The sequence below is a fragment of the Salmo trutta genome, chromosome 8 (genome assembly GCF_901001165.1).
Source record: "Salmo trutta chromosome 8, fSalTru1.1, whole genome shotgun sequence".
NCBI lineage: Eukaryota > Metazoa > Chordata > Actinopteri > Salmoniformes > Salmonidae > Salmo > Salmo trutta.
In genome coordinates this window covers 8,594,423-8,620,906 of record NC_042964.1, presented here as the reverse complement: position 1 = coordinate 8,620,906, position 26,484 = coordinate 8,594,423, and the positions used below count along the sequence as shown (strand labels likewise).

Genomic DNA, 26,484 nt, shown 5'->3' with positions numbered 1-26,484 from the left:
TACATGCTGACCGAGTTAGACCTTTTGATTTGAAATACTGTATGATTAATATATTCAAAACCTTAATTTGCCTTAAACCTGTCTCCTGAGCCCTTTGTACTGAGATCCTTTGCATATTCATGGGCCTTGTGTGGTCAACCCCTGGCTACACCACAATATATCATGTATCTTTAATTGCTACAGAGTGTACAGTGCATTCGGAAAGTATTCAGACCCCTGCACTTTTTTCACATTTTGTTACGTTACAGCCTTATTCTAAAATTGATTAAATATACTTTTTTCTCATCAATCTACACACAATACCCCATAATGACAAAATGAAAACCGGTTTTAATTTTTTTTCTAAGTTATTTCAAAATAAAAAACAGAATACCTTATTTACATAAGTATTCAGACCCTTTGCTATGAGACTCAAAATTGAGCTCAGGTGCATCCTTGATGAAAACCTGTTCCAGAGAGCTCAGGACCTCAGACTGGGTCGAAGGTTCATGTTCCAACAGGACAAGGACAACGACCCTAAGCACACAGCCAAGACAACGCAGGAGTGGCTTCGCGACAAGTCTCTGAATGTCCCAGAGCCCGGACTTGAACCTGATCAAATATCTCTGGTGAGACCTGAAAATAGCTGTGCAGCAACACTCCCCATCCAACCTGACTGAGCTTGAGAGGATCTGCTGAGAAGAATGGGAGAAACTTCAAACTATGGCACACAATACAAGTGTGCCAAGCTTGTAGCGTCATACCCAAGAAGACTCGAGGCTGTAATTGCTGCCAAAGGTGCTTAAACAAAGTACTGAGTAAAGGGTCTGAATACTTTGTAAAAATGTCTAAAAACCTGTTTTTGCTTTGTCATTATGGGTTATTGCGTGTAGCTTGATGAGAAGAAAAAAAAGATTTAAACCATTTTAAAATAAGGCTTTAATGTAACAAAATGTGGAAAAAGTCAAGGGGTCTGAATACTTTCCGAATGCACTGTAAATCAGTTAGCTTTAAACTCTATGTTTGACCTCTCCAGTTGACCTTCTCGGAGCCCCTTGCCCTGGGGGCCACCATGGCCTCAGAGATCGAGTCAGAGCAGACGCAGGGTCGAAAGGTCAGCAAGGTGGTCAAGACGACGGTGGTGAGGGGCGAGAGGATGGAGAAGCAGACGGGTGACCCCTCGCTGGCCGCAGACCTCCCCTCGGCCAAAGAGGACTTTGAGAAGGTCAGTAGGTTGAGGGACACCAGTTGTGATATAAAGCCAGGAAGGTATTTTCAGTGGCTCGAGCAGAGCAGGTTGAGCTGGATCAAGTGTTGTAAGGGATACTATGCCTGGAACAAAAAGCTGAATGCTTAGAGCTTTATAGCATGCCATTGAAATGGTTCTTGACTGACATGTTTGTTACTGTATGACCAGGTAAAACCTTTATTGAAGACTAAACTCAACTCTAAGACCAGACACAGGGGGTTTTGGTGTTTGAAATGTCCTTTTCCTTGTTCTGTCACATCCAGGCATTGAGTTATGCTGGAGGCTTTGGGAAAATTCAACTTCCCCATTTAGTAGAGAAAGAGGTTGTGAAGGAGGACGGTTCTGTTGTCAAAAGGTTTGAGAACAGCATGCGAGTGTTCATTAATTGACCCAAGGTGTCCGTGTTTGTACACTCCTGTTAGTTTTTTGAGCGATTTATCTGAAAGCATGGTGTAAATACCTCTGTCTTAACATTTAGATTACATGCTTATATAAAATGCTAAGATTCGGACCTAGGCATGTGCAAAGTAAGTTACCCATCGAAGGGCGTGTTTAAGATGACTCATACGGTTGCTGTTGGTGATGGTAGAGAGAAGGCTAACCTGCATGGGTTTTTATGAGACGTGGATTAGCTTGAAATGTTTGGGTCACTATGACCAGTGACCAAAGTTTAGAGTTAGTTTTGGTCGAACGCCTGTCAATGAAGCTTTGACAAAACTGTCAGGTTCTTTTGGAATTATTGGTTAACCAAGTCTAATAAACTCTCTCTTCCTTCTCTCGCTTTCTCTCTCCCTCCCTCCCTCTTTCGCTCTTTCTCCCATCTCCTTATCTTACCCACCCACTCCTTCCCTCCCTCCATCTCTCTCACCCCACACTCCCTCACCTCTTCTCTCCCTCCACCTCTCCCACCCCACACCTCCTCACCCCTTACCTCTATCCACCTCTCCCACCCCACACTTCCTCACTCCTTCCCTCCCTCCACCTCTCCCACCACCACTCCCACCCCACACCTCCTCCCTCCTTCCCTCCCTCCACCTCTCCCACCCCACACCTCCTCCTCCTTCCCTCCCTCCACCTCTCCCACCCCACACCTCCTCCTCCTTCCCTCCCTCCATCTCTCCCACCCCACACCCCCTCTGTCCTTCCCTCCCTCCATATCTCCCACCCCACACCTCCTCCCCCTTTTCTCCCTCCAATTCTCCCACCCCACACCTCCCCCCTCCTATCTCTCCCACCCCACACCTCCTCTCTCCTTCCCTTTTTCCATCTCTTCCACCCCACACCTCCTCCCCCTTTTCTCCCTCCATCTCTTCCACCCCACACCTCCTCCTCCATTTTCTCCCTCCATCTCTCCCACTCCACACCTCCTCCCTCCCATCTCTCCCACCCCACACCTCCTCTCTCCTTCCCTCCTTCCATCTCTGCCACCCCACACCTCCTCCCCCCTTTTCTCCCTCCATCTCTCCCACCCCACACCTCCTCCCTCCTTCCCTCACACCTCCTCCCTCCTTCTCTTTTCTCTGTCCCATCTCCAGAACCCAGATGCATAAGTCTCGTACCCAGAAGAGGACTGTGGCGATGGATGCCCAGGGTAAGCATGTGCACCTGGAGCGGCTGGACGACACCCCAGAGACCCTGCAACCCGATGCCCTTCAGCAACACCTGCACTTGCTGCTCCAACGCTATTGCGCCAAGGAGGAGGGAGGAGAGAAGGAGAAAGAGGAGGAGAGGAGAAAGAAGCAGTGATGGGCTTTTTTGATTTGCTGGCTGAGTTGTGTGTCTTCCCTTTTGGCCTCGCCCCCATGCTACATAAGCCTCCTATCCACAAAAAGCCTATGAAGTCTTGTAAGCTAATCTCTACCACAACTCTTACCCCTCGATGACCCCTAACGACCCTTAACCTTTACCGCCCAGCCAGACTTCCCCTGCTAAAGACACTGGATTGCGTTTTGGTTTCAATTTTAGTTTTTCCCTTTTGTGGCAAATAATTAAACAATTCTTATTATTTTTTGGGGCTTTTGACTTGTTTCCAGTTTTTGTTTTGCTCATTTTGTGACCAAAGATGGCACCCCCTTTCTCGTCGGGTGACTTAGAATATTTTTTTTGTCGTTATCCTTTTGTTTGGTTCTTTTAGTTTTTGGCTGCTGTGGTACAATAAAAAAACAACACAAAAAAATGCACCGAATGAAAACAGCTACAGGAAACGTATGAAGAGGGTGCACCTCGCACATTTGCCTCATGCAGAGGCCTCTTTCTGAAGGAACGATTGTAAACATTTGTAAATAGAGAAGACTGGTAGAAAACAAAACAAACGGCAATTCAAAAGCATTTGTTATATTTGTCCCACGGTACCTGCTGTACACGTACCTGTACCAATCTGGTCTGAGGTCAGAGGTGAAGGGTCTTAACAAATTTGACCCTTTTCATCCGACTATCAAGAGATTGTTACATAGGAGTCAGTTGTCATAAACAGTTTTGGAGAGATACTGTTTTAAAGGAGTGAATGCCATAGTCTTTCATCAAGGACTTTTGAATCAGATAAGCGCAAATACGCTGTGATCTGAACCCCCATTTTACTGAAGCAAATCATCCCCATATAACCCTCCACTACAGTTCAGTTTACAAAGTTGGCTCAAGGTGGTTACGTGTGTAATGATGTGGTGTGGTTTTTTTACATGAGCTTTGTGAACACACGTTCAGCCCCAGCCCCAGATACTGTCCCCATCTCCCTGTTTTTCTCGGTCTGTTTCTGTCTCATGGGTGTTGTGTAGTCAAACTTCTTTCTGAGCAGTGCATCAGACTGCTGCCACCTATGTGTGTGTGTGTGTGCATGTGCGCGCACGTATGTATGTGAGTGTGTTTGTGTGTTAGTTCATAGTATCCTCACCGACATTGCGACCTGCCATTTGCGAAAGAAATGATCTAGAATGTTCTCTTTTCTTGTCCTTCATGTACGCGCTTTTATCTTCCATTACTACACCTATAGGTCATAACACTAGGAACGTCGCCCCTCCTTCCCTCCCGTTACTACACCTATAGGTCATAACACTGGGTACGTCGCCCCTCCTTCCCTCCCATCACTACACCTATAGGTCATAACACTGGGTACGTCGCCCCTCCTTCCCTCCCATCACTACACCAATAGGTCATAACACTGGGTACGTCGCCCCTCCTTCCCTCCCATCACTACACCAATAGGTCATAACACTGGGTACGTCGCCCCTCCTTCCCTCCCATTACTACACCTATAGGTCATAACACTGGGTACGTCGCCCCTCCTTCCCTCCCATCACTACACCTATAGGTCATAACACTGGGTACGTCGCCCCTCCTTCCCTCCCATCACTACACCTATAGGTCATAACACTGGGTACGTCGCCCCTCCTTCCCTCCCATTACTACACCTATAGGTCATAACACTGGGTACGTCGCCCCTCCTTCCCTCCCATCACTACACCTATAGGTCATAACACTAGGTACGTCGCCCCTCCTTCCCTCCCATCACTACACCTATAGGTCATAACACTGGGTACGTCGCCCCTCCTTCCCTCCCATCACTACACCTATAGGTCATAACACTGGGTACGTCGCCCCTCCTTCCCTCCCATGAGTCACTTGTGCGTGCCATCTCACCCCTGTTCATTTCCCTCCTATCAATGACTTTGATTAAAGGTATACTCAGCGATATGACGTAGATGCAGTAAGTCAACATAGTGGGTCAATTTCCACAACTAAGAACGTTGAAGCGTGAGGCTCAACTTCTCTGCTGTTTTGGTCCTGTGGCTACCACTCTGTGAACAGCGTGAAGCAAACCCGTGCACATGCGCAGATACTGTGTGTGACTGTGTGAGAGCGAAGTCTTGCATCTCGCTCATCTCAATATCTGCGGTGCTTCTCGTGGCAACCTCATTTCATTGAGTGTACCTTTTTAAGCCTGTTAAGATTTACAAGCAAGTATGGGACAGAGAGAGACCAGTGTGCTGTAGTCGTTCTGTTTTATTTGCTGTTGTTGATTAGATTTTTTTTTCTGTTGTTGGTTTTATGGTATCCAATAAATGGTGATAAGATGGAAAGATCGGCACATCAGTTTCTGACAGATTATTTTTGGTCTGCTTCATGTTTGCGTGTCATAGTAGCGTGGAGATAGAAGATCCTTTATCATTGGCTCTTTTACATGCATTATTTCTTGCTCAATGGTATGTTTCCACAATCTTGTTCTGAGGGCAGATTGGTTGGATGGCCAAGGGACGGAGCTTGAGCTATATGATTGGTTGGATGGGGCCAAGGGGTGGAGCTTGTGACAGGTGAAAGTCAAATGAGAAAAGCAACGTTAGTGGTAGGTTGGTGGATGGATGAACGACTGGTGTTAAACGCGGTTTGCGACATTAAGGTCCCTGGTTCAACTCCCCATGCGTTGCTTCTTGTTTCCTAAACTAACTTCATCTTACTTTCTAAAAATGTTTTTACCCCTTTTTCTCAGTATCCAATTGGTAGTTACAGCGTTGTCTCATCGCTGCAACTCCCGTACGGACTCGGGAGAGGCAAAGGTCAAGAGCCATGCATCCTCTGAAACATAACCCAACCAAGCCACACTGCCCACTTAACCCAGAAGCACCAATGTGTCAGAGGAAACACTGTACACCTGGCGACCATGTTAGCATGCACTGCATCTGGCCAACCACAGGAGTCACTAGTGCACAAAGACATCCCTGCCAGCCAAACCCTCCTCTTACCCAGACTATGCTGGGCCAATTGTGTGCCACCCCATGGGTCTCCCAGTCGTGGTCAGCGGTGACAGAGCCTGGACTCGAACCCAGAATCTCTAGTAGCACAGCTAGCACTGCCTTAGGCCACTCGGGAGTCCACATTACTTGAGAAAGTAAATTGGTAATCATTTATTTTGACTGGTTAGATTCTAAAGACCAAAACTTCCAGCTCATGAGGTGTACCTGAGTGGCAGAGGGTGTAAGACATAGGTTGCCATACAGAAGGTGCCTAGTTCAAATCCCGGTGTAGCTTTTATTTCCTTCACATTTCTTGCCTAAACGTTCTGCTCTACTGTTAAATACCATCCAAGCAATATCATTGTGATTTTGGCCCCCACAGACTTGCAAGGCCTATTCATTTCAACTGGTATACATGGGGGTGGACTAAACACTGAGCAGTCTTCTGCAGATTACATATTTGCCAAGTTTAATTTTGTTTCTACGTATTTATTGATGTCCAGCCATGCTCCTCCTCTCCTCCTCCAGTGGGCAGAGACATGAGTGTGTTTTATGTGTGTGTTTGTGTGAGTGCAAGTTGAAGATGGGAAAGGGAATTTCAATTGAAACTCTTCGACCGATAAGTTGCCATTGTACGCAAGGCTTCACATGAATTCTGAAACGCTCTAGAAACCATGACTGAAACAAATGCAGAAACCAAAAACAGAACTGACATGGATGTACTGTAATCTTGGGCTGGCTGGCTGAAAGCATCGTTGGTGTTATCTGTGGTACAGACTTTATCTATGTAATCTATCTAATATTACGGTTCATCACTTTGCCAATTTACTTTGTGTGATCAAAATAAAAGAAACAAAAAAGAAAATGTCAAAAAAGTGCATTTGATTTGATGAATCCGCATCTTGTTTCCATGGTGATAACAATATTACACATATATAAATATCTATGAGGGCATGTATTAGTTATGAAGTTAATAAAGGAGGGAAAAGTCTGAATGGCTAACATGGTATAGCAGCTACAGTGTACGTGGCAGAATATTAAATTGTACATGTGTCAAATGTGTGTGGTGTGGTTGTCATTTTTACTAACCATGCTTTGAAGGATTACACTACAGCCATTAGAAGTAAAATGTAAACTTTTTTTTAAATGTATTTTTTATTTTTTTATTACAGTGATCACCTCACAAACTTTAAGCTATGGGCAAAGTGACATGGAAATAAGAGATTTGGCAGAAATGACATTTCTTAAACATTTATCAGTCCTTTCTCATCATGGCAACAATATACACTTTGTCCCATAGTACAGTTCAACGTAACTTTAAAAAAATGATTGTGTTGTCTCACCATTCCTGTAGGAACAAATCATAAATGGGGGAAGTAACAGTTCTTAACACCACAGTGGATATCCTAATGGCAAACCTACTCAGTGCCTTTAATCCCAAGCGTTGTGTAACTAAATATTCTAGGTTGACCTTGATTCAATTTTACTGCATCTCTCCCTTACATTTCCATCGGCAAAACCAACCTAAACACCCATTTATGAAAATATCTACCAACTAGGAAAAACTGACCAGAACAATGTGATCCCATATGACTGTCTCCCTTCTCAGTATAAAACATTGCGTGTTGCAACTTGTCAAGTAGAGTAACTAACACGCAGGTGTCAGTGGTAAAAGTAGCAAGTAAAAGGTTATTTGTCTTCCATAGGTTCTTATGCATGGACACAGGGTTGGGGAGAGAGGAGATGGTACAGACTAAAAAAACAGACAACCATTCGCTATACATGAAAGGGTCAATAGTTCCAATAAAATTCACATAATTATCATCATCATCCTTATGAAAATATCATGATTGGACTTTAAAACAGTGTTCCATATGTCATACGATGGCTTTGAGTAATACAAGTGAAAGAATGATCCATAGTTTACATTCTATCATTGAGAATTCTGTCACATTGCGATGATGTAGACGCAAACGCATATCATAAAACATAGGATACCATTTTCCCTTAACATAAACTGTCAATAAAAATTCCCAGTAATCATACTTAATATTGAGCCAGTTGAGAACAACTTGAATTGTTAAAAGATTGCAAACTAAGCTCATATTTAAACAGTTTAATATTCCAGAGTTTAAGCAAAGATATAGCGATTCACGTCAATCACAAGTCTATACATCACCAAAACAAAAGCAAGCTCATGTTTGTCATTCACTTATGTTCTTAGATTTTTCTGCACAATGACTGACATTTAAAGAAGGATTGACAGACTGCAACGTTGGTTTAAGGCTAAACCTATATCATTTCAGTTATTGGGATTGATGTGTAATATTCAGATATGAATACCTTGATGAGTTTGGTGTTGGTTCACTGCATGTTCCTGACACTGATAATATTGAAGATTGAACATTTTCCCATGGCATTCAAACTTAAAACATGTTCAAAAAGAGGAAATCATTGTTTCAGAATAAAAAATAAAAAAACATGTTTAGTTATAAATGTCCTGCGATGAGACAGAAGAATGTGATAAAACAACAAACATTTTCACTCTGAAATGATCAAATATAAAATTATATCGTCAAGATTGTTGTGTTTTTCCTTTTCATCTTTTGCAAGAAGAATCTTCAGTTCAGCATCGACGATATGTAAACAACACTCTGAGATGGCAGAGTTGGGCCGGGATTGGATGAGGATGTGACAGACACTTGGTAGGCGGGGTCCATAGATCAGCTGCAGGATAGGGAGTCATATCAACTGCAATACAAAGATAATTTTGTAATTAGTAACTTGTGTTGTATTGTCAAAATATGTGTTTGAGGCTAGAGAAAGACCAAAGCGGAAACAAAGCAGACCAAGCTAGCTACATAGCTCCTGTATAAAGCAGGTCAGGTGGGCTAAACTACAGTGGTTACTCCACTAAAAGTTTTGCGATTATGCTGCAGGACTTAGAGGTAATTTGTGGTTTAGTACGGTACCCTGCGTCACCACTTCATTGCTCCAGACCACCACAAGGGGGAGTTAGAGCACTGATTATGCTTTTGGGTCCTATTGTGTCTCTAACTGACAATGAATGGGCAACATAAACCTAAATAGAAACTGATAACTGTGCAGGATTTCAGTATTACTTACTAAAACTGTTGTTACGCTAAGGTTTTTATTATTTTACTGTAGTACTTTAGGCCACTCTCGACCGGTCACGTTGTACAGCGCCTGAGTGGAGCAACGGTCTGTGTTGCTACAGATGATGGTTCAATACCCGTGCCAGCCTCAACTTTTCCCTTGCTCATTTTACATTATTTGAAAACGAAATCTCCAAAATATTGTTATTTTTTAAACAAAGAGATTATTATTATTATTAATTTAGAATGATATAAAAGCCCGTTGGATATTCTCACAGATATATTATTAACCCTGTTAGTAGCAGGACAATATATATTGGTCATATTGGTCATGGCTCCTGAGTGGAGCACAATGGGATTGCCTTGCAGTTCTCCAGCTGTATCCACTGAAAGCACCCGAGGTTCAAGGCACGAGGGCAGGGGGCACGGGATGGGCCACAGAGCCATGCACAGAAGACGGATCTAGCCCATGGGGAAGGGAGGAGTAAGGCGGAGGAGGTGGACCCCCACCCCGCCACACTGGGTAGCACAGAGCAACACTTTATGGGGCATTGCACTAATAATGGTGCTGACTAGGGAAACGTTCCCGCTGTTCTTAGTGCCAGTCTGCACGTTCAAACTAAAACAATGTAACTAATAATGGCATCTTTATGCTTTCCTTAATAAAATAATGATAAAAATACTCTTTCAAAATGCCGATGTTTATTTAGTTATGGATCCATAACAAATTTCTATGGGAATAAAAATCACTGAATAACAGAAATATCCTCCAATCCTCTATAGTCCCTGTGCCCAAGAACACAAAGGCAACCTGCCTAAATGACTACAGACCCGTAGCACTCACGCCCGTCGCCATGAAGTACTTAGAAAGGTTGGTAATGGCTCTCATCAACACCATTATCCCAGAAACCGTAAACCTACCCTAATTTGCATACCACCCAAACAGATCCATAGATGATGCAATCTCTATTGCACTCCACACTGCCCTTTCCCACCTGGACAAAAGGAACATTTATGTGAGAATGCTATTAATTTACTACAGCTCAGCGTTCAACACCATAGTACCCTCAAAGCTCATCACTAAGCTAAGGATCCTGGGACTAAACACCTCCCTCAAACTGGATCCTGGACTTCCTGACGGGCCGCCCGCAGGTGGTGATGGTAGGTAGCAACACATCTGCCACGCTGATCCTCAACACTGGAGCTCCCCAGAGGTGCGTGCTCAGTCCCCTCCTGTACTCCCTGTTCACCCATGACTGCATGGCCAAGCACGACTCCAACACCATCATTACGTTTGCAGACGACACAACAGTGGTAGGCCTGATCACCGACAACGACGAGACAGCCTATAGGGAGGAGGTCAGAGACCTGGCCTGGTGGTGCCAGAATAACAACCTATCCCTCAACGTAACCAAGACTAAGGAGATGATTGTGGACTACAGGAAAAGGAGGAGAGAGCACGCCCCCATTCTCATCGACGGGGCTGTAGTGGAGCAGGTTGAGAGCTTCAAGTTCCTTGGTGTCCACATCAACAACAAACTAGAATGGTCCAAACACACCAAGACAGTCGTGAAGAGGGCACGACAAAGCCTATTCCCTTCAGGAAACTAAAAAGATTTGGCATGGGTCCTGAGATCCCCAAAAGGTTCTACAGCTGCAACATCGAGAGCATCCTGACTGGTTGCATCACTGCCTGGTATGGCAATTGCTCGGCCTCTGACCGCAAGGCACTATAGAGGGTAGTGCGTACGGCCCAGTACATCACTGGGGCTAAGCTGCCTGCCATCCAGGACCTCTACACCAGGCAGTGTCAGAGGAAGGCCCTAAAAATGATCAAAGACCCCAGCCACCCCAGTCATAGACAGTTCTCTCTACTACCGCATGGCAAGCGGTACCGGAGTGCCAAGTCCAGGACAAAAAGGCTTCTCAACAGTTTTTATCCCCAAGCCATAAGACTCCTGAACAGGTAACCAAATGGCTACCTGGACTATTTGCATTGTGTCAACCCACCACCCACCACCCAATCTTTTACGCTGCTGCTACTCTCTGTTCAACATGTATGCATAGTCACTTTAACCATATCTACATGTACATACTACCTCAATCAGCCTGACTAACCGGTGTCTGTATGTAGCCTCGCTACCTTTATACCCTCGCTACTGTATATAGCCTGTCTTTTTACTGTTTTATTTCTTTACTTACCTATTGTTCACCTAATACCTTTTTTGCACTATTGGTTAGAGCCTGTAAGTAAGCATTTCACTGTAAGGTCTACACTTGTATTCGGCGCACGTGACAAATAAACTTTGATTTGGTATGTAATTATTGGCGGAGAGTCACGTCATATTTTTCGATATACTGAAGGCCTACCGTAGGCGACATGAGTCTCACTAGTGTTGAGTAATGTGCTGTTAAAAGTGGTGTAGGTCTTATTTAAAGAGCATATTGAAGTTAGAAGCAATAGCCTACAACTATTTTAACACCGTTTCGCACTGCTCTGAGACAAGCATGAGGACTGGTCTTGATAAATCAATGAGATTTTTATTTGGACTGAATCTCCGTTTGGGTATTGGTTAGACTACAATTATACAATTAGGGTGTAGAAATGTTAGTGTAACCTTTAACTATTTAACAAATTCTTATTTACAAGAACACCCTACTCCTTCCTCCCAGTCGGGGAATTGAATCCCGGTCTCCCACACGACACAGGGATTATTTAGCTAAATAGCCCAGTACAGCACTCCCGACCATCACGTTGTACAGCGCCATATTTTCCATTGTATCCTAATGGAAACCCAGAGATTTTTCAATTTTTCTTGGAATAGAAACACCATAATATTAATCAAATTAATTAAGCAACATTTATTAAAAATCAGTCCCATATACTATGTTCTTACAAAAAAAGTTTTTAAATGCTCTAGTACAGCCACTATTGAAGGCTATTAAATAATTCTCAAAGATGGCCTCTGGTGGTCAAACTAGCACTAACTACCATTAATGGTACCAGTGGTTGGCACTTAAATAACGTCTGCAATACGCTGCAACTTTTAAAGGACTGTAGCTAAGATGGGCTGAGCTACAGTCACCAACCTTGACTAGCTAGGGATGATCAGGGCTAAACAGGAACCAAGTCAGACCACACTACATACAGTAGCACCTAGTAGCTACATAGTGGAGACCACACTACATAAAGTAGCAGGCTAGTAGCTACATAGTGGAGACCACACTACATACAGTAGCACGCTAGTAGCTACATAGTGGAGACCACACTACATACAGTAGCACGCTAGTAGCTACATAGTGGAGACCACACTACATACAGTAGCACCTAGTAGCTACATAGTGGAGATCACACTATCGTAATTTCCGGACTATTAAGCGCACCTGAATATAAGCCGCACCCACTGAATTAAAAAAAATATATATTATTTTGAACATAAATAAGCCGCACATGTCTATAAGCCGCAGGTGCCTACCGGTACATTGAAACAAATGAACTTTACACAGGCTTTAACGAAACACGGCTTGTAACAAAAATAAATAGGCTTTAACGAAACACGGCTTGCAACAAAAATAAATAGGCTTTAACGAAACACGGCTTGTAACAAAAAATAACAAATTAGCAGTAAGCTTTAGTTGTCTTTTTGCACTGAGTCAATTCCTCACGCTGCTGTTTCCAACGTCTTATCATCGACTCATTAAGACCAAGCTCTATTTCCTTTTCCAACAGCCAGATCAATCGCCTTCAACTTGAAAGCTGCATCATATGCATTTCTCCGTGTCTTTGCCATGAGGGTGACAAAATGACTACCGTAATCAGAATGATGGGAAGTTTGAGAGCGCTCGATTTAATCTAAACAGTAAACAAAAAAGTTGTTTGACCTTAACCCGTTCGGCAATTTCATTGGTCTAATGAATGCTTCATGCCGGCAAAAAACTGAGCACGTCAGAGAATGTTTTTTTTTTTGAAAAAAATTGAAAGCGGGAAAAATCCATATATTAGCCGCGTCATTGTTTAAGCAGCGGGGTTCAAAGCCTGGGAACAAAGTTGCGGCTTATAGACCGGAATTTACGGTACATAAAGTAGCAGGCTAGTAGCTACAGTTGAAGTCAGAAGTTTACATAAACTTAGGTTGGAGTCATTAAAATTCGTTTGTCAGATAAGACATTACTTTGTGCATGACAAGTAATTTTTCCAAAAATTGTTTACAGACAGATAATTTCACTTATAATTCACTGTATCACAATTCCAGTGGGTCAGAAGTTTACATACACTAAGTTGACTGTGCCTTTAAACAGCTTGGAAAATGCCAGAAAATTATGTCATGGCTTTAGAAGCTTCCGATAGGCTAATTTACAGAATTTGAGTCAATTGGAGGTGTAGCTGTGGATGTATTTCAAGGCCTACCTTCAAACTCAGTGCTGCTTTGCTTGACATCATGGGAAAAATCAAAATATATCAGCCAAAACCTCAGAAAAAAATATTGTAGACCTCCACAAGTCTGGTTCTTCCTTGGGAGCAATTTCCATATGCCTGAAGGTACTTGTTCATCATACAAACAATAGTACGCAAGTATAAACACCATGGGACCACGCAGCTGTCATACCTCTCAGGAAGGAGACGCGTTCGGTCTCTTAGAGATGAACATACTTTGGTGCGAAAAGTGCAAATCAATCCCAGAACAACAGCAAAGGACCTTGTGAAGATGCTGGAGGAAATGGGTACAAAAGTATCTATATCCACAGTAAAACGAGTCCTATTTCGACATAGCTTGAAAGGCCGCTCAGCAAGGAAGAAGCCACTGCTCCAAAACCGCCATAAAAAAGCCAGACTACGGTTTGGAACTGCACATGGGTACAAAGGTTGTACTTTTTAGTGAAATGTCCTCTTGTCTGATGAAACACAAATAGAACGGTTTGGCCATAATGACCATCGTTATGTTTGGAGGATAAAAGGGGGAGGCTTGCAAGCCGAAGAACACCTTCCCAACCGTGAAGCACGGGATGGCAGCAGCATGTTGTGGGGGTGCTTTGCTGCAGGAGGGACTGGTGCACTTCACAAAATAGATGGCATCATGAGTGAGGAAAATGATGTGGATATATTGAAGCAAAATCTCAAGACATCAGTCAGTTAGTTAAAGCTTGGTTGCAAATGGGTCTTCCAAATGGACAATGACCCCACGCATACTTCCAAAGTTGTGGCAACATGGCTAAAGGACAACAAAGTCAAGGTATTGGAGTGGCCATCACAAAGCCCTGACCTCAATCCCATAGAACATTTGAAGGCAGAACTGAAAATGTGTGTGCGAGCAAGGAGGCTTACAAACCTGACTCAGTTACACAATGTCTGGCAGGTGGAATGTGCCAGAATTCACCCAACTTATTGTGGGAAGCTTGTGGAAGGCTACCTGAAACATTTGACCCAAGTTAAACAATTTAAAGGCAATGCTACCAAATACTAATTGAGTGTATGTAAACTCTGACTCACTGGGAATGTGATGAAAGAAATAAAAGCTGAAATAAATCATTCTCTCTACTATTATTCTGACATTTCACATTCTTAAAATAAAGTGGTGATCCTAACTGACCTAACATGCTGACCAGACCGGACACGTCACGTGATCCAGGTTATTCAATTATTGCACCCACACTGCTCACGCGCGCCAATGAGCGTCTGCGTTGCCAAGGGCTAAAATAGAAGTCGTTCCTATTTCTGACGCAGATCACGCTGCAAGTCCTGCCTCTCCCATCTCCTCATTGGTTTATAGAAGCAGGTACCCACGTGCCATCTCCTCATTGGTTATACCCACGTGGGTGATTGAAAGACGAACTGTTTTGCCGGTCGTTGTGGTAATACTATGAAAGTTTAGATGCCAATCACCATATAAATTCAAAGATGAAAAAGCCTGGAAGGAGTAGAGATGACTAGAAATGATTCGGTTGACCATTTTATATGTGGATTAATTGTCGGAGTAGAGGACCTTGTGCATTTCAGGTAAAATAACAACTCAATGTTTATATCCCAGGACAAATTAGCTAGCAACAGCAAGCTAGCTAAATTGGACAAATTAGCTAGCATGTGCAAGCTAGCTTGCTAAATTGCCATACATGTTTAATGCTTTTCGACCTGTCCCCAAATTAATGGAATTGGGTCAGAGTTTGTTTTGATATTTTAACTTGCGTGTCGTGATCGAGTTTGGTGTAGGGGGACAAAATACATTTATGCACGATGGCGCACGCACGCAGCCGGTTTGGGTTCCGTGTAAGACAGGGAATTTTTACTAGGATTAAATGTCAGGAATTGTGAAAAACGGAGTTTAAATGTATTTGGCTAAGGTGTATATAAACTTCTGACTTCAACTGTACATAGCGCAGACCACACTACATAAAGTAGCAGGCTAGTAGCTACATAGTGCAGACAATACTACATACAGTAGCCCCTAGTGCAGGTGGAGCCGATACAGGACAGATACAGGACAGGGACTGTAAGTACATCGTTCTTAGCCAGGTAGGGATATGAGGTTCAAAGAAGAACCAATCCAGCTACATAGCTCCACAATGAATTCAGCTAACCAAGACAGCACTGAGAGAGCACCTCTAGTCACCTTACTTGGCGGGCACAGTGGGTGAGCCGGAGCGGTGGAAGTGGATGTTCTGCCACTTGGCGTCACGGCGCTGCCAGATGCGTGTCTCCTCTGACTGCATGGTGCGCGGCATGCCGCTGGTGTCCATGTACTGGGTGAGGCGGATGTAGGCGATGCACGCCGCGTCTTCGCCGATCAGGTGCACGTGGGGGTTGAGCAGGATGGTGTGGACGGGCCCTTGCTTGCTCCTGGACAGAGCTGGATGAGAGAGGGGAGATGGCGGGAAATGGATCAAATCAGTACACAATCAATGTAATTAATGCTTCTACAGCCATTGGTTTTCATATGGCTATGTGTTGATCTTTAATGCTATGAGTGCATAATGGGATGCAGGTGCTATACCGTTCTCAAAGTAGAACTTGTGGAAGTCAGTTCCCTCCACTAGGTTTCCCAAGGCCTCTGGTTCAAAGGATGTCAGGCCAGGATCACAGATCTTCCTGTGGGAGAAAACGGGGAACACAACACAATGAAGATCGGAATGCATATGTTTTTTTGAACGGTGTAGTGTTAAAAATCCCAAATCACTAACGTGTAGGCTTCAAAGTCTCCATTGTTGATGGCCTCAATCAGCTGCTCAGTCACTTTGATGATCTCCTGCTTACGAGCTGACGGAGGGCAAGAGACAGAAAAAAATTGACATTTTCACAAGTTGCCTAAAACTGTCCCACAGTCATAGGTGATTAGAGTAAGACACCCCTGATGTGTTGAGTCATCTAGTGAGTCTCTGTAGAGATGTTGAGGGATTTACATGGTAGCAATGCAGCCCAAAACACAGGCAAGAGGTCCAGGGGCAAAGGGGTGTATTCATTACGGCGATTCTGTTGCAAAACATTTTGCAACAGAAACAGTTTAAACTAAAAATGTTTTGCAATGAAAACTAGTGGACAAATTCAGGTAGGTCCCTCCCCGCTTAGTTCTGTTTGCTCTTTTTTGGTTCTTAAAAATGGTCAACGGTTTTCTTTGCAAGACAATGAATAAACCACAGGTTCACCACTTCCATACACACAGACACACACAGGAGAATCAGTGTGTTTCACCATCATTACCACAGAAAACACAGACAACATGATTTCATTACCTCGCAAATTACGTAGGCAAGCTAAGAGACAATGAATGTAAAGAAAAACAAGGTTTTGTGGTTTAGCAAATCTCTTATTGTGCTCAACAACATGAATTTGAGGTAGATGTCAAATGGAATGGTAGTGAGACTGACCCATAGAAAACATGCATCAAAACTTAGTCACAAAGAAAGAGAAAGATCAAATGCTATTCTCTCAACTCTTTACCGTCGACACCTTGGTCCCCTTTGACACTTTCGATCGACGTGACTGACAGAACACAAAGGATGCAAATAAGAAACATTTTCCCTCAGTTCTCAGGAGATTGTTCACCAGTGGCAGAAAAATACTCCAACGTTTACAGATATAGACCGAGTGAAAGACCAACAACACTCCAGCTATGTCTTACATTAGCCATCAGTGATTGGCTACTAGCCTGGCAGCTAGTCTGATACATCTGAAAACAAGGTCAGTTTACTCAACGAGTTCTTTGACATTTTGCTGTCGCACAGTCCAACATGTACAAACCCGCCAACAGATCACTGACAGACCTTGCTCTCTAGCAGTCTGTTTGCTATGAAGCAACACTACTCCTCCCCTGTAGGTGGACAGCGTAATCTGTCCCGCTGATAACACACAACAGCACACGGTGGGAAAACAAAGCTGCTTTTCGCTGTTGATTATTATCTAAACAGAAGTAGATCAACGACACTTGAGACTCAACACACACACACAACATTGTTTTATGTTTGCCAGCTCTCTTTTTTAGGGGCCAGTATTACTCTTTAACATGTTGCTTCCTATGAGGTGCTGTATACTGAGCTCTGCACACACACCTGTTTAGATCCCGAAGGAGCAGTAATAAGAGGTTAAACTGAGCCTTGGTTCTGACAGGTATCTCAGACAGAGAAGCCGAGTTTGGAGCTTCTCTCTGACTCTGACCGTCTGCCTCTGTCTGAGCCTTGAAGGTTCATATGACTCTCTCTCTCTCACACACACGCACACACACGCACGCACGCACGCACGCACGCTGGGAAGGAGAGCTTCTGAATAGGCCAGCTCACTCAGCACTTCTCCACCAAATGCAATCCACTTATCAAATGTGCTGTCAATGTAGAGACATTAACGGTCAACGAAACCATCCCGTTCCTGGAAGTCGTCAGTGCTGTCTGTGCAAAGAACAACCTCGATCCAAACTAGTCCTTAAAGTATACTCAATCTCATTTAGACTGTTCACTGTCAACCCTGTAGCTGACGACTTTGTCTCACCCTCTCCGTACGCATCAACACAGCAGTAATATTTTCTAAGCCCAATTTAGGTGTAATACATTGCTAATGTATTACTGTATGCATTTACAAAGACTTATGAGGAGACAGTGGTGATAAACTCAGTCCTGGCTACACCATGACCTCCAGAGGGCAGCACAGTACACACATAGTGGATGCCTGTATGGCAGACCGGTGCTGAAGCAGAGTCTACTGTAATACCTGGCCAACGTACAGAGTGCAACCTCAGTAAGACAAGGGCTACTTTTCAGTAGCTTTCTTTCACAGGGTTCCATGACAAACACTAAGAGGTTTGTATGCCTTTGTTTAGTCTTTGGTAATGAGTGCCAGGAACAATAAGGGAACTATTTGCATTTATAGTCACTCACCGGGTGCACCAAATGATCCTAAAAGTCATATCCTAAACAAATGTGGACTTCCAATGATGCATATCTGATAGCGGTCAAGACGATATGAAGGGAGGTTGAGGGATAGTGAGGTCTAGAGGGCAGTGGGAAACAGTTCTGGTTCTGCCCTCTCCGCTCTGGGTGAACTTACACTGCATGTCGCTGGGGCCCAGGCTAGGCAGGGGCCCGAGGGGGTGCAGAGGCTGTGGCCCCTAAGTGTGGGTGACAGGATGGACAGAGAGTAAGACCACAAAGGAGGTGGTGAAGAGGAGGAGCAGGTAGCAGGTGACCAGGGCCCTCAGAACATAGTGGCATAACTCGTCCCTACTGGGCCAAACACTGGGAGAATACCAGCAGAAGGATGAAGAGGAAGATGAGGAGGAGTAGTATGAGCCTGAGTGCCCCCGCCAGAAGAGAGGGGAACTTGGGGAGGAGGGACAGGAGACTAGGATAAAGGGGGAGGGGTGACGAGGGACATTGGTATGAGAGGTAGGTGGGTGGATGGATGGGTAGGTGGGTGGATGGATTTAGAAAAAAATGTAAAACTAAGAACGGATATAGCCCTTGGTTCATTCCAGACTTGACTACCCTACCCTTGACCAGCACAAAAACATCCTAAGGTGTTCTGCATTAGCATCGGATAGCCCCCATGATATGCAACTTTTCAGGGAAGTTAGGAACCAATATGCACAGGCAGTTAGCAAAGCAAAGGCTAGCTTTTTCAAGCAGAAATTTGCATCCTGTAGCACATACTCCAAAAAGTTCTGGGACACTGTAAAGTCCATGGAGAATAAGAGCACCTCCTTCCAGCTGCCCACTGCACTGAGGCTAGGAAACTGTCACCACGGATAAAGCTACGATAATCGAGAATTTCAAAAAGCATTTTTCTACGGCTGGCCATGCTTTCCACCTGGCTACCCCTATCCCGGTCAACAGCTCTGCACCCCCCACAGCCTCCCCCATTTCTCCTTCACCCAAATCCAGATAGCTGATGTTTTGAAAGAGCTGCAAAATCTGGACCCGCTCTTTCTAAAATTATCCGCCGCAGTTGTTGCAACCCCTATTACTGGCCTGTTCAACCTCTCTTTCGTATCGTCTGAGATTACTAAAGATTGGAAAGCTGCCGCTGTCATCCCCCTCTTCAAAGGGGGAGACACTCTAGACACAAACTGTTACAGACCTATATCTATCCTACCCTGCCTTTCTAAAGTCTTCGAAAGCCAAGTTAAACAGATCACTGACCATTTCGAATCCCACCGTACCTTCTCTATGCAATCTGGTTTCCGAGCTGGTCATGGGTGTACCTCAGCCACGCTCAAGGTCCTAAACGATATCATAACCGGCATCGATAAAAAGACAATACTGTGCAGCCGTCTTCATCGACCTGGCCAAGGCTTTCGACTCTGTCAATCACTGCATTCTTATTAGCAGACTAAACAGCCTTGGTTTCTGAAATGACTGCCATGGCTGGATTGCCAACTACTTCTCAGATAGAGTTCAGTGTGACAAATCGGAGGGCCTGTCGTCCGGATCTCTAGCAGCCTCTATGGGGGTGCCACAGGGTTCAATTCTCAGGCCGACTCTTTTCTCTGTATATATCAATGATGTCGCTCTTGCTGCTGGTGATTCTCTGATCCGCCTCTACGGAGACGACACCATTCTGTATACTTCTGGCCCTTCTTTGGACACTTAACAAACCTCCAGACGAGCTTCAATGATAAACAACACTCCTTCCGTGGCCTCCAACTGCTCTTAAATGAAAGTAAAACTAAATGCATGCTCTTCAACCGATCGCTGCCCGCACCTGCCGCCCGTCTAGCATCACTACTCTGGACGGTTCTGACTTAGAATATGTGGACAACTACAAATACCTAGGTGTCTGGTTAGACTGTAAACTCTCCTTCCAGACTCACATTAAGCATCTCCAATCCAAAATGAAATCAAGAATCGGCTTCCTATTTCGCAACAAAGCCTCCTTCACTCATGCTGACAAACATATCCTCGTAAAACTGACTATCTTACCGATCTTTGACTTCGGCGATGTCATTTACAAAATAGCCTCCAACACTCTACTCAGAAAATTGGATGTAGTCTATCACAGTGCCATCCGTTTTGTCACCAAAGCCCCATATACTACCCACCACTGTGACCTGTATGCTCTCGTTGGCTGGCCCTCGCTTCATATTCATCGCGAAACCCACTGGCTCCAGGTCATCTATAAGTCTTTGCTAGGTAAAGCCCCGCTTTATCTCAGCTCACTGGTCACCATAGCTGCACCCACCCATGGCACGCGCTCCAGCAGGTATATTTCACTGGTCATCCCCAAAGCCAACTCCTACTTTGGTCACCTTTCCTTCCAGTTCTCTGCTGCCAATGACTGGACCAAAAATCACTGAAGCTGGAGACTCATAGCTCCCCCCCTAACTTTAAGCAATCGCTGTCAGAGCAGCTTACCGATCATTGCACCTGTACACAGCCCATCTCTAAATAGCCCACCCAACTACCTCATTGCACCCCAGTATCTCTACTTGCACATTCATCTTCTGCACATCTATCACTCCAGTGTTAATTGACAAATTGTAATTATTTTGCCACTATGGCCCATTTATTGCCTTACCTCCCTAATCTTACTTCATTTGCACACACTGTATATAGATTTTTCTATTGTGTTATTGACTGTAAGTTTGTTTATCCCATGTGTAACTCTGTGTTGTTTTTGTTGCACTGCTTTGCTTTATCTTGGCCAGGTCGCAGTTGTAAATGATAACTTGTTCTCAACTGTCCTACCTGGTTAAATAAAGGTGAAATACATTATTATTATTTTTAAATGTTGTCACTGGGCGAGTGACACTTGGGGACTCATAGGGTCCTGTGTGTTGGGTTTCTGCTTCAGAATGCGTTGTGGCCAAAAACATGGTTTGTTTATTGGGAACATAAAAATGGGTGAGACGATGTCCAAAATCTTTTTTCAAAACACATCCTACAGTCTTCAACTCCTACACACAACGTGATGAAACGACTACCGTATAAAATGGCCAAATTAAATGCCTTCATCTTTCAAACAAAGCAGCTGCCAAAGATAACAAAGTGAATATGAAATTGACGAGCCTCTAGCTGCACATAAACATAAGAAACACCCACACGCGTTTAGTAGAGCGACCGTTACATACATCCTTGACCCAGCAGTAATCATCCGTCAGGGATTGCAAACGTGGACACAAAGCGACACTGAAATGCTAAGAAACCTTAATTTACTTTCCACACAATGCCGCCGTAGCACAGTAGATAGGAGTCCTAGGACATCCTGGTGCTCTCAAATGGGTTTTGTGACAAAGGGACAATTGTTCAAAGCAGGTAGCTCATGAGATTGCCTGACCATATGTCTTCCTACTCTCTCAGATTTTCAAAGGGGCCTTTTAAGGTCTAGAAGGGGAAGATTCCTTCTGGTGATTAGGGTCTTGTCACACTCCCCAGATGGTATGATGGAATTATGAGGTAAAATCTTCCATTTGAAGTGGGAGGTGAACAAATTACTATCTGTAATGGTAGAGTGGAGACACACACACTGTTCTGGCTCAGCGGACCATCAGAGCAGCAGCGAGATGGGAAATCATGCGTGGCAGCAGAGCCTGATTCAGCTCCCTAAAGGACCATTCTGTCCACACCATGGTAGAGTCTGCCTTCTCTCAAACCTCTCCTCGGGGTCCCCCAGCCGTTCCATGTATTTTAACTATCGTACAGCTAGCACACCTGATTCAAATTCTAAACTACATTCCATCTAGTAATGTGGATAGACGTAACATTCCATGTAGTAATGTGGATAGGCGTAACATTCCATGTAGTAATGTGGATAGGCGTAACATTCCATGTAGTAATGTGGATAGGCGTAACATTCCATGTAGTAATGTGGATAGGCGTAACATTCCATGTAGTAATGTGGATAGGCGTAACATTCCATGTAGTAATGTGGATAGGCGTAACATTCCATGTAGTAATGTGGATAGGCGTAACATTCCATGTAGTAATGTGGATAGACGTAACATTCCATGTAGTAATGTGGATAGACGTAACATTCCATGTTTGGAGGATGGCAGTGCATGTCTAAGGACTGAGATCAGAAGATGAAGTGAATTCATTTAAATGAAAAAGCCAAATGAATGGATGCCTGGATAAACAAATGCATATCTGATGAATTCACATGCAAGAAAAACTAAAATGGTACAAATAAAAATGTGAATTTTAACAGACAACATATTCATGCAAAATCAGTAGGATAACAACATGCAATACATGGAGCCCTAACGCTGAAGAATCATGAGTTACACTACATGCAAAGTCAGGGTTGCCTGCCCCTGTGCTAAGCAAACACCTCAGTGCTGTGTAAATAACATATTACATTTCACTTGAGCAGAGAGCTAACACAGTGCTACTAGCCTAATACAGGTGGCTAGCCCTTCATGCTAGGGACAGAGCAGCGCTAGGGACAGAGCGGTTTGTTTATTTTTCTAGTCGTTTGTGTGCTCCTACCTTTCACGTCCTCATCTTCCATGGTGGTGTTAGCACTCTCGCTGGACTCCTGTTGGACAAGAACAAACAGAGAGCAACAATGAACACCTGCCGGCTGTGGAGACTGGATTAAGCTTGAGCACAGGATAAGTGATGTACTGTCAGATGGGGGATTTTTCTCTTTTTTTGTAGACGGGACCGGTGGTCCGTATTGACCCCGTTCTGGGTCTGGATGCGGACTGCGGTCCGCCAGCTGAGTATGGGGGGGATCTAGGGCATACATTAAGGCACCATGCATATCAACAAAGTTTAGTAAATAACACTAACTAGAAAGCTTATCACTGCTAACTACAGCACAATATTAGCAGAAACCTCTACACTCGCAAAACGACAGTCCTATTTAATCACTACCTTGTTTCCATCAGTTGGGTTGTGGAGAACAGTGGTTTGAGGCTCCTGATTCGTGGAGAGGAAGAGGGGGAGGAGGAAGAGGAGTGTGAAGAAGAAAGGGGATAAATAGACAGGAACTTGATGTGGTAAACAGTTGCCCAGATGATCTATTCCACATTTCAAAGAAGCGTTGAGTAGTCAACTCGGTGCCCTACGACATTAGAACAAACAGCCAAGCAACAGCCAAGACAGGACGGGAGGTGTACAGCGGTAGCAGCATGTTAGTCACCAGGCCCTTCCTGGATATAAACTACAGGAAAAGGTTTGAGGTGTGTACAGCCAAGGCATGCAGTTCACCTTCAGTCCTTACTCCAGGCCAGTTGTGTGTACGTACTGCATAGTGAGTGAACATCAATCTGGCTTTGGCAGGCCCCATTTCTCACATGTAAGAATACATAACCACATCACTCTAGAACAGGGATGGGTAAACGGCCCCCGTTTGTAACTCAGGTCTCAACTTAGTGTTAAGGTTAGAATAGTAGAATACACACGGTGCAATTTCTCTCTTGACATGTCAGCCACTAACAGTCACTCAATTAGCCCATGTCAGCTAACATGTTTTAGATTGTAAGATAGCAGCCATCTATCTAGACTTAGTAATCCTGGTTGAATTACCAGCCAGGTGCCCCCCATAGATTTAGTTAGTCAGTCTCACTCAGCTATAATATAAAAAACTGCAAACATTTCTCTCAGCACCATGGCAAAATGTGTAGAATAAAACGTTAAAAGTATCTCTGCCGTCAAGAGGGAGGCTGCTAAAATGTTTTGCTCACAATGTGCTGGGGGGGGGGGGGTGTATGTACATGTACCCACACTTGTGGGTATGCTATTAGATAGCCCCATGGTTATTAGATATGGAATTGAATGAAAAACAAAGCTATTGCAATATTTTGTATGAATTCCTAAATGGTAACCTTATACTGGTGCTGTGGGCTGGATAAATACAGTACAGGCCTCTTGGCTGACCTGACCTGTGTAACATGCCTAGATTAGACCTGGTAAATCTGTGAGCCAACGGGTGGGCTGCCTGTCATAAGGAATGCCATCGCACAGCCATGTTGAAGCTCATGTGTGGTGACACGGGTGGCACTATCAGAACAATCTGCCTTAGGATGTCTTTCTCTGAGAGAGAGAGTGTGTGAAGTCTATTTTAGGACGCACGCCCAACCAGCATGTCTCGTTGGTTTCCCTGGTAACTTGGGGAAAGATTCAGTGGATTAACAGTAAAAACAGCAGGCCCAGGGTGTACAGTTCTTCACACACACACACACACAGAAAACTAGAGGCCATCCCAAACAAAAATACACAAATACAAGTTCAAGTGCACATACCAACCGCAATGTCTAACCACAGTATAAGGAAATGCCTGTGTATGATACAAATAACATGTGTTTATAAAGTAAACAAAAATGCAATATTAAGAGGCATCACTGGCAGCAAAACAAGGAGAGACATTGTTAGAGTGAGCAGCCCAAGCATGAAGGATGACAGAGACAGACAGACAAACTGACAGGCAAGCAGGCAGGCGTGCAGACAGACAGACAAACTGACAGGCAAGCAGGCAGGCGTGCAGACAGACAGGCAGAGTACCAGAGTGGGGGGCTCTTTGGGGCTGGTGACTACATTGGTCTTGTTGTTGATCTAGATAATGAGTGGATAGAGAGAGACAGAAACAGAGGTAGATTTCAGGAACAAGGACTAATGCTCCAGACAGGGAGATAGACAGGAGAACAATATCAGCATACAGACATTTGTCAGGAACACAGGGCTGCAAGAGAGAAAATGTTAAGAGTAAAGTCTCGCCTGCAAGTCTACGGGTATTACCATGAAAATACTCTGAAGGGTAGAAAGTTAAGGGAGACAAAGTAAGTTCATTAGACATCTGTTAGTTCCAAGCCTGTAGCAACGCCTCATTATTCTGCAGAGCATTATGCAAAAGAAAAAAAGCGTGCAAAGGACTTCCTCGCTGAAACAGAACTTGAAACATTAAAAACAGTCATAAACTTAAAATCCTATTTTGAAAGCGATTAGCTGTCCCGCGTGACTGTTTGCAGGTTTTTCAGGAAGAGAAAATAGCCTAATTGCGGCTATTAACACAGTTTATAGCGGTCTTGAATCTAGTGAATTAGTGCTATTGTGACTACTAGAGAGGAGAAATAAAAAGCCAGAAATAATGCAATTATCCACTCAAACGATGTCATGACATCCCAATGGTTTTTGGTTTTCCTGTTAACATGAACATCATTGTCTGCATCGGAGCACATTGTCATTGGAAGAACATCAGGGGGAAAATGTATATCAAAAAGCGCTGTACAATTCCTTTATGAACTGCATGTCCTGATTAAGTAGCGTCGCCATTGGGCATCCCAGCAGTGTAAAACCTTGTAATATGGGTCAACTGGAATGCATATGCTGGTAGGACTAGGTTCTCTACAGGGAGATGTGGGACTGGAACTACACATCAAGAGGCTTCTACAATTGGTTGATCATTAAACCAAGATACTCGACAACTGTACTAGGCCAGGCTTCTACAAATGGACAATTAAAACCACCCTGAATCTATCCAGACTATGATATACTAAAGTCAACCACAACCTGGCAACCCATAGCGGTTGCCAGGTTGTATAAAAAAATAGATAGGCATACCAGCGTTATTGGCATTGGCTCGGTTTCATACTTCCGTTTCTGTATCGATCCGTTAGAACACAAAAGAGAACAAGACACACTGGGTCCAATATCTCAACCCCCAAAACACAACCAGTACGTGTCAAGACCCAAGAGAATTACAGCACACTGTTTGAGAAATGATATTTTATACCAAACAACATAATTGTAATCATTATATATTCAGCGTGCATGGAAACAAAAATTGATGACCGGATAAAGAATGGCTGCCATTTATGCTGGACTCCTGCGATAAACCTGAAATAATCCTTCAAATGCCGTACGCTATACTTTCAAAACACGCCGATGACTCGGCTGCCGATTTAAAAGAGAGATTTTCTAAACCTCCTACAGCGATTTAAACTGCCAGCCATAAACACCTTGGATACCTCAGTGTTTTTTCAGATCATGTGTCAAGTAA

The 26,484-nt window shown here is 44.0% G+C and overlaps 2 protein-coding genes across 13 annotated transcripts in view; one reads left to right on the top strand and one right to left on the bottom strand.

Annotated features, from left to right (window-relative positions):
* LOC115198134 (ankyrin-2) overlaps nucleotides 1-7,014 on the top strand; it is a 74,941-nt gene extending 67,927 nt beyond the window's left edge. Inside the window, exons 32-34 of the mRNA XM_029759843.1 lie at nucleotides 1,016-1,204; nucleotides 1,492-1,583; nucleotides 2,764-7,014. Coding sequence (XP_029615703.1) covers nucleotides 1,016-1,204; nucleotides 1,492-1,583; nucleotides 2,764-2,974 — 492 coding nt within the window. The 3' untranslated portion in view covers nucleotides 2,975-7,014. The remainder of the gene's footprint in view (nucleotides 1-1,015; nucleotides 1,205-1,491; nucleotides 1,584-2,763) is intronic.
* Nucleotides 7,015-7,076: 62 nt separating this feature from the next.
* The window catches only part of LOC115198135 (calcium/calmodulin-dependent protein kinase type II delta chain), a 101,782-nt gene continuing 82,374 nt past the window's right edge, over nucleotides 7,077-26,484 (bottom strand). For 4 of the 12 annotated variants that reach the window (XM_029759845.1, XM_029759849.1, XM_029759844.1 and 1 more), the window contains 7 exons: nucleotides 24,990-25,040; nucleotides 23,361-23,405; nucleotides 22,971-23,019; nucleotides 16,242-16,317; nucleotides 16,055-16,149; nucleotides 15,674-15,910; nucleotides 7,077-8,703 (listed from right to left, as the gene is read on the bottom strand). In XM_029759845.1, the coding sequence (XP_029615705.1) occupies nucleotides 15,675-15,910; nucleotides 16,055-16,149; nucleotides 16,242-16,317; nucleotides 22,971-23,019; nucleotides 23,361-23,405; nucleotides 24,990-25,040 (552 nt within the window). In that variant the 3' untranslated portion in view covers nucleotides 7,077-8,703; nucleotide 15,674. Of the gene's footprint in view, nucleotides 8,704-15,663; nucleotides 15,911-16,054; nucleotides 16,150-16,241; nucleotides 16,318-22,970; nucleotides 23,020-23,360; nucleotides 23,406-24,989; nucleotides 25,041-26,484 lie in introns of all 12 variants that reach the window. The other 8 variants (XM_029759853.1, XM_029759856.1, XM_029759854.1 and 5 more) reach the window with 4 other exon arrangements.